We start from the raw sequence: 14089 nt of genomic DNA, 5'->3' as shown, positions 1-14089 counted from the left end.
ATGCTGCCAGGATGAGGAAGTCCAAAGAGTCCTAAGAAGAATCTTGCTGCAGAAACACTAATGCAATATCATTAACCTTCAGTTATAAATATTTAAACATACTGTTTTGAGTTCTCACAATATGGGATATTTCCAAAATATAGATACTCCTACCTTAATTCCACCCTTAGTCTTCTTAATGTTCTTCTTTTTCGATAAGTCTACTTCAGAAATGGTCTTTGGAGGGCAGGAAATTTCTGTGGACCTCCTGTTGGTAGCTGATGGAGTCAAAAAGATAGTAACATGAGCAAAGGTGTGCTAAAAGTTGGAATCCTACTTCCTAATTAATGAGCAAAGGTCCTGTCACAGCAGTGTTAACTGAGACCTGGCTTAGGGAACTGAACTGTGGCCGGAAGGACCAGTTACAGAGTGAATCGGTAAGTGAGGGACCAGGTGGCATAAGGGACGTTGCTCAGTGCTCCATGAGGGCTCCAGTTGGCACCTCCAACTCCATGCTAATGACTACTTTGGTTTGGCTTCTTCCCCAGCAGCCATCGTTAGCGTGGCACAAGAAAATGTTAGCCAGCTGTAGCAACACTGGGGGAGTTTTCACTTGCATGGTTTTTAAGCTCGGGTGGTGGTACTTCCATGAGTTCCCAAAGAAAGGAAATTTGGGTTCTGGTAATGGTTTTGTAATATTGATACAAAGGATTGTTCCCTGTAAGGTTTCATCACATCAAATCTCAACAGAGTAATCATACAGGTGTTGAGCAGGTCACTGTGACCGTGTATGTAATGACAGTGACAGGAAATTAAGACCATGCTGTGTTGTGTCAGGTTTGTTGGGCCTTGCAGACCCTGTAAAGTTGTCATTGAGTTGTCTAATGCCACTAGAAAATCATCATTTACAACATACCCACTTATCGTTAGACTGCTGTCAAAAGAAGAGGCTACAATGAACTACAAGAAAGGAATAATACATTTGGCTTGAACAGAAAATTATCTTTCTCTGTTACAGTTTGTTTCTTTGTTTTAAAAGGATAATGAGTTCACAGTGCATGCCATGTAAGTACAAGACAGTGCTCTCCTTTTTCTCAGTTGCTGAACTGATACAGGCAACCATACATGTCACAGTGAAAACAAATTAATACCAGATGAAATGATGAAAGAATGTAGGTCAGGCAACAAAGAACAAAATAGTTGCAATTCTGAGATCAAGTCCTTTTGAGTTTTATTCTAATTTCTAACTGAACAAGAACTTGTCCAAAAATAAAAGCCAGTATTTCCAAATGTACAGAGTAACATTCTGTTTAAGATGGTTTCACCAAGTTTAATGTTTTCAGGTGCTGAGAATCTGGGTCACTAATAACTTTTTCTCCTCTGGGAGATACGGATAGATGTGATAAAAAAGATGCAGGCATCTGAACGGGGAGGACATCTCAAAAGCTTCACACAGGAGAGGACTGAACACTTTAGAAAAACCCACAGATTAAGAAATTTTCTAATTCCCTTACCATTAATTTCTTCTTTTCATGTAGTTAAAAAAAAGAGGAAAAAAAACATAGAAGACCCTCAAATTATATACAGTTAAAAGACAATATCAGCTTCATAGACAATAATAACAAAAGCTGACATTTCTTGCCTTCTCAACCACCTTACCATGCAGGTGGGAAGAGAATTAGCACAGCTTCTCTCTGGATCTTTCCTAAAAATCTGTCTGGCTTTTATCTCACAGTGAATGACAGGAGGACTTGGCAAGGTCCATTTCATGCCTATTACTTCCTCACAATGACTTTATATCAGAAAGTTTCTTCAACAGACCAGCAAAGTCTGGCAGCCACCAACAGCTGTAACTAACTGGTAGAAAATTCTTACGGTTCCCAGAACTAAGCTGAAATGCAAATGTCAGCTCTAGTTGGTTCTTCCATCACTCTCAGAATATACAGCAGGGAATTTGTTTTGATTTTGAACATCTCTAAAGGTCCCTTCCAACCCCTACCATTCTATGATTCTATGATGCCTTTTTCCCATCCCCAAAAAAGCTTCCTATGAAGTAGTAATTGTTCTCTCAAAGGTATTATTTCACCCAAAAAGTGGGTGAGTGATGTTTCCAAACTAAGGAGGGGGAATCAAGATGCTGCAAATATAAAGTATTTGTTCTTATTGTCAAATTCTTCATACCTTTCTAGCATGCAGGGAGGATGAGTTCTGCCATTGCCAAACCAGAATACCAACCTTCCTCAACTATTTTAAAGCCGGCCATTTTACGTTTTTCTGCATGAATTCTTGACTAAAGTGGTTACAAACATCAGCAAATTCACTCTTTTTCATGCTAATGCATCCTGAAGATTCTAAATTCTCACCTACTGCCACCTTGACAAGAGGTAGACTGTGATCATACTTATCACGCTGAACAATATTCTCCCGGAGCTTCACCCAAGAGTGTGCTATTTATACCTTGAAAAATTTTCATTAAAAAAACCATCATAAATCTAAGACTTGATCAGGAAAATCAGAATTCAATTAAAGAAAACCAAGACATTGTTTCATACTTTAGCTCACACACCAGGCACTCCTGAACACCCTCAATATGCTGCCAGTGGCCAGTTACCTCATCTAAATCTGGGTTCAGTCCACTGAACACATTAGCTCCACAAAGCTAATTCCTAAGTTTTATATATGATGGTATGTTATTTAAAGGAACAGAAGCAAAGGAAATAACTGTAGGAAACACAAGAACCTTTGCTTAGAACAGCATTGTCAGCAATACCAAGTTATTTGACCTATTCATTAATCAGAAAGCTTCCTAGCTTGAATGGATGGCTGATACTGGTATGAAAATCCTGGCTGAAAACAGTCAGCAGAAAACATATAAATCAGTTATGACTTTGATGTCTGGATCACAACTTGCAAGCTTGGACAGCTCCAGGTAATGCAGGAAAGGCAGCAGTAAGACAGCTGAAGTGAAAGATGACACATTCACAAAAAGCCACGTGCAGACACTCCTTGACCCAGCAGCAAATTACTCAGGTCAGTTCACTAGCTTAGTTTTGGCTTTATCAGTGTGATTTATTTCAAGACAAAGGAGGCAGATACAACATAAGAAAGCAGTCAGATCCAACCACTTATATTTCAGGGGTGAATCTGATTCCGGTTGAAACAGCAATCTTTCCCCTTTCAATTTGACCCAGAAATGAATTGAAAACAGGAAGCAATCTGGTTTTGGTTATGCTCTGGAGTATTTTTGAGTTATTGACTGGCCTATATTCAGAGACTGCTGCAAGCCACTACTTTTAAGTAGTTTCTGGAGCAATTTAGAAAGAAACCTACCAATTATTATTGCACTAATTGCTGTCAAACTGGAAATATTTTATACAGGAAACTTCCTTATAAAATTCAGGGCAGTTGGCTGTTTCAAGGTCATTACTGTACTATACTGTTGAGGAAGCTGCAAGTTCTAGTGTTTGACTGAAAAAACAAAGACACAGGAACAAAAGAAAATGATATCTCTAAACAATCTAAGGTCTGCAAGGTTTTAATGTTGTTTTGATCCTATTGTTTCACAGTACTACCCTGGATAATGAGTAATGAACATTTCATTTTGAACTCTTTAAACTGTTTGATGCTGCTTTTCATGCAAATATTGTTAAAGGGCATGGTATACAGAAGTAAACTTTTTATTGCAAGGATATTTACAGTAAAGCAGGGTTTGGGTCTCTCACTTGCATTCACCTGGAGCCCCACTGTGTCTTTGCTATGGGGCTTTAGTACTGCTCACTAGGTTTTTTATTAACAAGTTTTATTATCTAGCCTCCCCCAAATGGTGATGTGGGTTGTACTGTCCCTAAAGCTGCTAGTAAAGGACATAGACTCATGTACTCAGTGTTGCTTTGAAGTCTCTCTACCACTCCAGGAGTGAAATAAATTCAGTGAAGACAAGTTGCTGTGCTGCTTGTGAGGAAAGGCTGTGGCTTCACCCATTTTTCTACCCTGCTCCTGTGTGCAAGAACCATCTCTCATGGGGTGGGACTACATCATAGAAGGAGGCACAAACAGAACTGTGTACGGCTCCCAGGTGCACAGAGGCTGTTGTCCATCTGGGTAACTGGCCTCAAGTTTGTTCCTGCTAGTGTTCATATAACTCATTAGATAGCAAGAGATGCAGACTGTAGTCAAGAGTTATGACACACACTCGGCACTTGTAAGACATTCCTCACACAAGTACCATGCTTTATGTTCAGGTCTTGTATAAATTTCCCAACCACATCTGTTTTCTGTGGGAGAGTTTGTGTGTTCTCACCAATCACCTACAGCAGAATCCAAGTCCTTTGACAAGAACAGGCATGGAAACAACTAGTCTGCTTAACTGATTATTGGGGCTTGCAGCTCATGCTGTCCCATAGGAACATGAGTTTGAAGATAATTAATGATTTGATAATTGTCTTGAATGCTGGTGATGACAAAACAGCATGCATAGGCAGCTAAAGAAACACCAGAGCATCTAAGGTTTATCACTTAGTGGCTTAATACAAGAAGTCTTTTCCATTCTTAGGCAATATGATCTATACTGTGCTCTAGCAAAATTGCTGTCAAGCCCTCTGAAAACCTGCCCCTATAAGAAAGCATGGAGCGAGGTCCCTGTGTGCAGAATATTATTCTACAAGGAGACACAGTACTTGGTTTCCTCAGACTTGCCCAAGTGCGACAGCAGCTCTACAGCTGCAAAACTGAAAGCATCTTTTCCTTTTCTCTACCTCATTTGTAGAAATGCCTTGAACTATAGAAATTGGTCGTTTCCCAAAAACATTAATAAAAACCACATGCACCAGCTTTTCTGAGTCAGCTAATCTCTCTGCAGCCTTACTTCTCCTGCACACATCCCCAGACTCTTGCAAGACATTCTTATTTTATCCTCTATTCAGATGTTATTAGTTAGTGAGTGTTATGCACTAGTGACTCTGAGGAATGCTGGAATGGATACAATGAGAAGTTGTACACATTTAACTGGGATGGAACCAGTTTAACATTTATTATTTAAAGGACTGAAAAGGCTCCAGCTCTGTTCCCTCACATAAATTTCATGATCCAAGTTGGCTTTCTAAGATGCTTGTAGGGCAAGTCATGGATTTTGTATGTGCAATGTGCTATTAAACATGTTATTTGCTTAATGAGCTCACAGAAATTTGGACATCTCTCTTCCTGTATTTCACATTTATGTTACACACAAATCCCTAGGTGAGTATTTTATAAAATGTATGTATGTAGAACACAGGAGGTGATGCCAGAAGCAAAGCTACATGTGCAACCCTAGTCTTGTCTCCTTGCTGCTAACGTATCTTGGTCCACCTCCTGCTAAGAATCTTTGCCTCATGTCAGTGCATGGAATCAAACTCATGTAATTAATGAGCAGCTATTCATTATTTTGATTTGTCTGTATTTCTCAGTGGGGGCCCAGTGCCTTACTGTCCACATGCCCTTTCAATCCCTGCACTGAAAATAACTACTTTTCTAATAGTTGTTTTTACAATTCAAGGGCTTCATAAATATTTACTGACCTGTTGTCACAACACTTCTCAGAGGTAACAACCACACTGAGAGCTCTCAGTTCCACAGATGAAGATCAAAAGTACATTGGGAGACCAACTTGACATTTTTAGAACTGAATTTTCAGGTTATTGAGTATTATATGCCTCTTCATATATTCAAGAGCACATGCCCTGCTCAGTAATTCTGATTTCAGTCTTTGACTGCTCTTTTAATGAGGATTTCTTTTGTTGCAGGAGTCACTGAAAAGTAAACTCCTCAGATTGCAGTAATTAAATCACATTAACACTCACACGGGTTTTTAACAGGGTTGAAACTTTCACACCTATAGCACCAACTCCTCTTTCCCATGTCAGCAGGAGTAAAGCAGCACTAAATAAGGAGTAAAGCAGTCACATTTTCAGGTGCCTCCAGAACAGTTGAAACTCAGCTGAACTGAGCCGGGGCTACAGTTTTCCATTTCCTCCCAATCTCTGGCCATACACTTTTGTCTCCTGTGTCAGTACTGCTGTTGATGGAACTGGATGGTGAGAAGCTGAAATAGCCAAAACAAAACACTCCCCCTAGTGAGAGTTTTCAGTTCCCACTACTTGTGTGCCCGTACATCCTGAGGGAAGAGAGAGTCAGAAATGCACGGCTGTGCTGGGCCAAGAGGAGAGGAGAAAGTGTGAGAGCCCTGCATTAAGAAGGGTTTAAGCTGCTGTAAGATCATACTGTAAGGAAACAAGCCATGCAGGGGATGACACATATTTTGTCTCTTGATTCCAAAGATTTTTGCTGACAACAGAGGAAATAAGACTACAGGAGCCAAACTGCAGCAAGTTCATACACAATGAACACGTATGAACTGGGATTTTTGTTTTCCCCAGTGCTCCTTATGATTCTGCCAAATCTGGCCACTTTGGGAAGTGTCATATTCCAGCTCTTGCCCCAAAGGTAACTAAAGAAAGACAATTTTCCTAGCCTTGTTCACTGAGACAGCCAAACAATTTTTTACTTAAGGTTTCCCAGGAAGTGTCAGGCCAAAGAAGTTGCCTTTGGGAAAGTTTCATTTCCAAGAGTTATAGTTTGGGAGAAAATCAAGAAAATTAAAATACAGAAATGCTAACTACAGCCATCCCTAATAGCTTATGCTATCCTTTACAGTTCTGTGGTTTATCCCACTGTGCCTGAGAGCCCATGGGCAAGGCCAACCTGCATGGTTTGACTCTGTGGATGTATCCCAACTCACTGCAGCTAAGAAGTTTTGTACAGAAATGCAGACCACAAATATGAAGTCAAATCATCAAAAATGATGCCTTCAGAAGTGAACTAGAGCAAAGGAATTTCCTCATCAAGTGTCAGTTCTTTCCTCCCAGCACATACTAAGTTTAGCCATTAGCAGTATTCAAGCAGATTCCATTAAGAGTAAACAGAGTTCTCCTTGAAATAAGATGTCATATATACTACTTCAATATTTTTAAGGCATTCATTATAAAAAGTCACCAGAGGGTTTTTTTGCCTTTTCTGCACTGATCTGTGAATAATATTTAAGCAGATTCCCACAGCTAAAATGTGCACCAAGTCCAGCTGGCACAGACTTTTGACCATCATAGCAATTCCAGTACTAGTTTTTCAATGGTGAACAGGCCCTTCCCTGCAAAAAAAATACAAGTTCATTTGTGAAACAAAAAGCTTCAAGCAAAAATAGGGTTAATTAAAAATTTTGCTTCAGAATTTACAGACCCAAAGAAAAGCATTGGGTGAGGGAGAGTTTACAGTGCAGCTCTGAGCTACCTTTGTGGATCTTCACTAAGCTAAGACTTTGCCAAGAGTCATCAGAGACCACAAGTACATAGACATAAGAAACTCTCACAGTGATTTCCATGACAGCAATCTGCCCTTTCTCTCATACATGCCATGAGCTCTACCTGTATGCACTTATATATGTGCCCATTTAAAATGAAGAATCTCACAGTTACAATAATAGAGTATTTCATGCCTGAGCCTTCGTATCTGTCAAGATTTTTCCATTAGCATCCTGAATTGCATACCTCATTAGGGAAATGGATAGTCAGCAAGTAAAAACAAAACAGAAGCTATTCTGGAACAAACACAACTTTTTTTCTTTTCACAGACAACCATTGCCATGCTGCTATGGTATTGTTACATCTGCTGCCTGGGGACAAAAGCCTTTCTTTCTTGTTTTCTATTTCTGTTTACCACATTTTATTGCCTTTGCCTGCCTTTCTATATTTACACATGGAATGTGGTATTCTCCTGTTGCCATATTCTATTTTGCAAGCTTTTAGAAATATCCAGGTATGTCCTGGGTAACAAATAACAATGAGTTACAATATCTGTTTCAAGAAAGTGCCCTTAGCCTCTCTCATTTTTCCAAGGTGGCATTCAATACATTCTCCCCATTAAAAAAATGCTAATACTGCATTGATCCTGTGAATGTGAAGAAAGGGCACTGAGGAAAATCCAAAAGAGGATAACTTCAAGAAGTGCAGAATTTCACAACCTCATTTTCAAGACTTGGAATAGGACTCAGTGTCCTTGTTTCTATTCCCAGCCACATTTCAGACTCAGACTGTGAAACCTCTTGGTAAATCACTCCGTCTACCTTCAGTTTTACTTCCAGAAAAAAGAGGTTAAAATACTTACCAGTACTTGCAAAGTTGAGGCAAAGGGCACTCAGGAAATTCAAAGTGTAACTCTCTGTAGTGGACAACTGGATAATACCCAAAGGATGCAACTACATGGTATATGTAAATATATATGTATTGATCAAGGCTGTTAAAGTAACTGATTTTGAGCCTCAGGATAAGCTGCAGATAGTCAAGAACTTCTGTTTCTTTGTATAAAGGTACTCAAGGCACAAAGAATCTGAATGAGATGCTACAGTCTGCTTATTGTTGTCTGAACAGAACTGGGTTGCACTTTGTATCTCCTCATAGAACAACTGGAGTAACTCTTGAAAATAAATCTCATCTACCTATTAATTTGCAACAGGGCATCAGAGGCTAATCCTTGTCACACAGTTATCCTGTATTGTGTGGTATAACACTGAACTGCAATGCAAGGGTCAGAGCAAGGGAGCATCTCAAGATTTTCTGTGAAAGGGCTGATAGTATTGGATTGGTTGTGTGAACAAAAATCAAAACTTGAAGCATTGTTCTTAACTTGAAGCATTGTCCTTTAAAGTTTTACCTATACCAAAAGTTTCATTAAAGAAATCTGCAAGTGCTCTAAAATGACAAAGTTAAAGAAACACAGAGACTTGCATACATAAACAGAAATGCAAGACTAGCTATTAGCCCAAAGATGCAGTTTCACAATAGGTGAAAGTCACTCTAAAACTACACTACCATGGACTAACTAGCTCTGATCTACTGACCCCATAAATCCATTTTTCTGCAGCTTCCTTTGTTTCAGCACTAATGGTCACTCAGTGAACAATCTGGTCAACTTTGAAGCTAGTGCTGCTTTGAGCAGGTGATAGGGCTATGTTATCTCAGGAGCTCTCTGCATTTTTGCAACTCATACAATGGAAAACTAACTCCTACATTTTTGCAGTCAGTTCATTGAGTTTTCAAGGTGAATCACAACTCATACAGCTAATTGACTGCCAACAACGGTGCAAGAGTTGAAAGCATTACTGAAGGACTGTGTGGGTGGCAGAGCAGGACCTCTTCAAAGGCATTGTGGTCTCAGCTTGTCTTACACCAATAGGGAAGCTGAAACCTGAGGTAACAACTGTATTTTAAGAACACAGCATGGTCTGGGGGAAAAAAAAAGTATAGATGTCAAACCATCATGGTAACTGGAAGAAGATGATGGTCCTCCTTGGCAAGAAAGGATGAATGTTGGGGAGTAGAAGAAACAACAGGGACACTTGTGTGACCTTGTGATAGCATGTGATAGCAAAGTGTCCAGGCTGCTGTCGGTCCTAATCTTCCTGTTGAGAAAACAAAGTTCATTCTTGCACATTAGTTTTTTGAAGGCTTTCTGCTGAAGGTTCCCCTTTTAAAAGGATCCTTCCTGCCACCAAGTATAGGGTAACACGCAAGACACATTGTTTCAAATTAGCTTCACCCATGTTCTTTTTGCAGAAAACAGTTCTCTTGGTTAAAGGCACATGCCTTCCTCAAATCAGGAACTTTCAGCAAATTCCAAGCAGAAGCAATGTTCAAATTTTGCAGTTAGTAGAGGACAACACTAGAAAGTGAATAAACATTTACATAGAAGGAAAAAGCAAAAATTGCACAAATAAGTCAGTGTCGCTAACAAACTCTTGACCTTTGCAAGTATCCGACTGAAACCTGAGGGATTGTCACCCTTTAAAGCCGGACATTTTACACTACAGTATATGCTATGTAAAAGAGGTTCTCATGCTTACTTTGCATACATGCAGTGACAGGCCTGGTTTGGGTTTTCAAGAATTAGCAATATAGGACATACTGAGAAACAGCATAGAAATGTACTCTGTAGATTAGACCTAGGAAAGGAAGTGTGAGGTTTTTTGCTTCATCCTTGTTTGTATATTTGCAGTGACAGATATTTCACATTCCTTTTTAATAACTGGGCCTACAAGGCTGGCACTGAACAGCAAATGCAAGTCTTCACTCTGGTAACACAAATGAAACGTGACTGTGTGAACCAAACATTGGCACATATGTAAAAGCAGCTACTCATGGCCTACCTACTCCTGCTGGCCTGGTAACCTTTGGTGATGCTCGCTTTGGGGAAGATTCAGGATGTGGGGCAACAGGTTGTACTGGCCGGGTCTGTTTGGCTGCCAGTTTCTTCAGACTTACTTGCCTCTTGTCAAACATTTCTTGTACATCTTCTAGTTTTTGCAGAATTCTTTGGGCATTGACCTAGGAAAAGGCAAACAACAGATAGCTGTCAGTGCCAGACTCAGCAAGTTAGGAAAGGACCTCTGTTACCCAAACTCTGACTAGAGATGAAGATCATACTATGCTGCAGTTTCATGCACTCCAACCCATGCACACCACAAAGGTCTCAGTTGCACTGAGGACATGGTGACTCATGCAGTCTTTCCAGCACTGCTCTGAAGAAAATCACGTATGTGTTCTATGACTACTCATATAAGTAAAACTTTTTTGCCTCAAGTGCTCACTTCTGTGCCTTTTTGGTGTAGTGAAAGAGGTATATTTGAGCAGATTCAAATATATAGCCCAGTACACTCATGTAAAAGGCAACTAGTAATTTTGAAATTCTAAGTGTCTGTATGCACATTTGAGGGATTTTACCTTTATTTCAGAGGTGAGGATCATGTCAAACTGATTGTAGAACTCCTTTGGGTTAGATAGCTGGTGTTCCTTAGCTGTGACCAAGAACTTTTCAATTTCAACAAGTGCAGTTTCAGCTCCCTCTTGTGACTGGCACTTGTCCACAGCTTGGGAAGCTAAGAGGTAGATTCCAGCTTCACACCATTGGCTCGCCTTTAAGGAAAAATGAGGCAAGAAGGATTCCATCATCACTGATAGCCATGTTATGAAGTGTTGCCTCTACTCTATGAAATATAGATTTGCCCTGACGTGCCACTAAAGGGAATGAATGTCACCTCCTAACATCCAACAGTTCCTGGACACAAGTCACTCCACTTAGATGTGTGAAACGCTTGCAAGTTCAATTCAGCTATCATGGCCTAGATGGTCCAGGAAAGTGTACAATAACAATATGCTGAGCAAAGAGGAGAAGTACTACTGTGATTACTGTAAATCAAACCTGTCAGCTGTACTACCCCATTTTAGTGTTCAGTTCAAAAACTGAACTGAGTGTTTAAAACACCTCAAAACTTCTTAGACCTATAAAACTCAGCTAAAAATGCTCCAAAGTAGGTTTTTACTGTAAAATTTTAACAATTCGTGTTTCAGATGTATCTGGAATAGCATGCAGATATTCTCAAAGCATTTAGTTTGCTATTCTAGCTAGATCAAAGAAAGTGAAAACAACTGAGTAAGCAGTAAACTGCTCATTCTTAAGCACTGAAATACAGTTGGTTTTTATTTCAAATTTAGTCCTAGCTCAATTTTTTCTTCGTTTTATTTCATTTTCATCATTTTAAGACCATAATTATGGGAAGCTGTTGCTCCAAGGTTTTATATTAACAGTTTCTGAGTTAAGTGGGAAAAAAATATTAAATAGTTTTTCTCTTCATCCAAATTACCTAAGCCTATTAATAACATTATTTTTTAGTAGAACCTTTCTAGGGCTTTTTCCTGAGAAGGTATGTTACTAAGAAGGCTCACTCACCTTATCTAACTGCTTATGGAGCTCAAGAGACTTTCCCAAAATGTCATACTTTTTCTTGGTCTCATTGGTAAAGTCATCACAAATGCGCCTGAGTTCAACACACTTTGGTCTAATGGAGTCAACTGCATAATGATTGTTTTGGATGAGCTGTTCTCCATGGAGAGCTAAAGACTGGGCCTTCTCTAAAGGTTCCTGTGAAATGAATAAGAAAATAGTCAAAGTTAGATCTTAAAAATGTCATAAAGACAATCCATCTCTGTAATCTCTGCTGTAGCATGGAGGTAAAGGTTTGGGATATTAATCTAGCTGACATGTCTTACTTTATATCAACATTGAAGGTCAACTCATGAGAAGAGAGTTAAGCATGGTATAAGGACAGTGACAGACTAGTGTCTAGAAGATCACATCTATAGGAGTTAGAACATTAGATTGAGTGCAAACCTGTCCTTTTTCTTCCAGTTGTTTCTGTTCCCTCAGGAGGTGCTCCACTCGAGTCACACTGTCTCCAATGTCAGCAAAACCTGCTTGTGCTTCCATGAGATTATCCAATGCCAGTTTTACCTAAAACAACAACATAAGCAAACAAAACAAAACAACCCCACCCACCCAAAACCGCATCACAAGATACTCATAGAATTATAACAGACCTGTGGCTTCTAAACATTCACCTGCATCTTTTAGAAGAGTCTGCATCTCAAGTTTGGTCTTTCAGCTCATTCCAGAATGAAAAAGCCAAGGGACAAAGCAACAAAGAGTTTCCCTGCTTCTCGCTATTTAGGCCCACACAGTTTTGAAGACCAGAGTCCAGAGCCTATTATTACTCTGGAATGTGTATTACTGCAGCCTCTGGGCTGACACATGGACTTTCTAAACTCTTCTATCGACTCTGATGGAATACGCAACTTACCATCACAGAATAGGTGATATTTGATAGCGTCACATAGAAATGCAAAATGATGGAGTTTCACATTTTGGCCTAACAGGCTGCCACTTTCCTCACTGTCTCATTCAAATGTTGTAAGATAGCCATCAAGATTTTATTTTTAAATACATTTTCCTAATGAAGGGCTTCTCTGTCAACCTCCTTTTAGGAAAGCCAGTACACTCTAGGTATGGGTAAAATTTGACCTTATTTACCAGAGCAGGCTACACAGAATGAATAGATGAAATACCTCTCTAAAATCATGTTCAAAGTGCCGAAGCTGCAGGCATTGTTCTAGTTTTAGGTGATGCTTGGTCCAAAATTGATCGAAAGCCTTTTCTGTTTCATCCAACTGAGCCAACAGCCTGTTTAAGAAATCAGAGTGAAAACAACTTACTTATTTCCTATAGTTAATTTATTTTAAGTTACACCAACTGATGGCAAAAAGCAAAGCAGGGAGATCATAGGGAGTGTACACCTATATAAGAAGGCTCTGTGTCAACTTTCTCTTAATCAAAAGAGAATGAAGTTTGCAGTGGGACAGGCAGGAGTGTAGCTGATGAGTGACAGCTACACATATCCACTGTGGCAGTTGCAGTCTTGTCTCCTGCCCTGAAACAGTAACACAGAAGTGTTCCGTGTGCTGGCATCCAAAGGCAGTTGTCTATCCCTAGCTTCCATGCAATTCTTCAAAGGTAATTCACCCCAGGCTAATGCAGATTGAATGATGCAATTATTATTTTAAGGAATATTTAAAGCAGAACTCTATGACTTGTTCATTTTCTTGACCCATGAGAAATAGGCAAGGACTGATTAATTTTTCACAATCTATTAAAAATAATAGATTAGAAGATCATAATGCTTCCCATGGACATTGTTTCACTTTGTGTAAATGAATTATTATTATTCATATATTCATTTCATATATGAAATGAATTATTATCTTGAATTAAATGTCTGATGCCAGACTGGTGAGTCATCCTCACAGTTTCCCAATGACTTATTCATTATATCACAAACTGGAACAGCTTCAACAGAAAAAACAAAAGAAAAAAAAGAAAAGAAAATCCTCCTTGACTGTCCTGTATTTCAATAGATGGGCACTCTTTGGGCAGGCAGGGAACCAGGTTGATCTCCTACAAGCCCAGTGAGTGATGGAATCATCAAGTTATTGGGGCAAAAATAAATAGTTCCCTGCTATTCCTCTCAAAATCAAAGTTCTGTTTTCAATCTATCCCTGAAAAATATGTTTTAAATCAAGGCTAGTTACTGAATTCAAGATGAATTTACAAATACCTTTGGGGTGAGTGTTGAAGAATTTTGAAGTACTCAGTGAAAAATATCAGCTCAGCTTTACTTTTGGCAGCTTTGTTCCCA

The 14089-nt window shown here is 39.3% G+C and overlaps 1 protein-coding gene across 1 annotated transcript in view; it reads right to left on the bottom strand.

The window, feature by feature from the left end:
• MCF2L2 (MCF.2 cell line derived transforming sequence-like 2) overlaps nucleotides 1-14089 on the bottom strand; it is a 135149-nt gene that overhangs the window by 80051 nt on the left and 41009 nt on the right. The window contains exons 9-14 of the mRNA XM_062006261.1: nucleotides 12963-13077; nucleotides 12232-12351; nucleotides 11791-11982; nucleotides 10785-10976; nucleotides 10211-10388; nucleotides 154-257 (exon numbers count right to left, since the gene is read on the bottom strand). Coding sequence (XP_061862245.1) covers nucleotides 154-257; nucleotides 10211-10388; nucleotides 10785-10976; nucleotides 11791-11982; nucleotides 12232-12351; nucleotides 12963-13077 — 901 coding nt within the window. The remainder of the gene's footprint in view (nucleotides 1-153; nucleotides 258-10210; nucleotides 10389-10784; nucleotides 10977-11790; nucleotides 11983-12231; nucleotides 12352-12962; nucleotides 13078-14089) is intronic.

This window comes from Colius striatus, chromosome 12, assembly GCF_028858725.1.
Source record: "Colius striatus isolate bColStr4 chromosome 12, bColStr4.1.hap1, whole genome shotgun sequence".
NCBI lineage: Eukaryota > Metazoa > Chordata > Aves > Coliiformes > Coliidae > Colius > Colius striatus.
The sequence above is the reverse complement of the archived record's forward strand: the minus strand, read 5'-3'. Positions and strand labels throughout refer to the sequence as shown.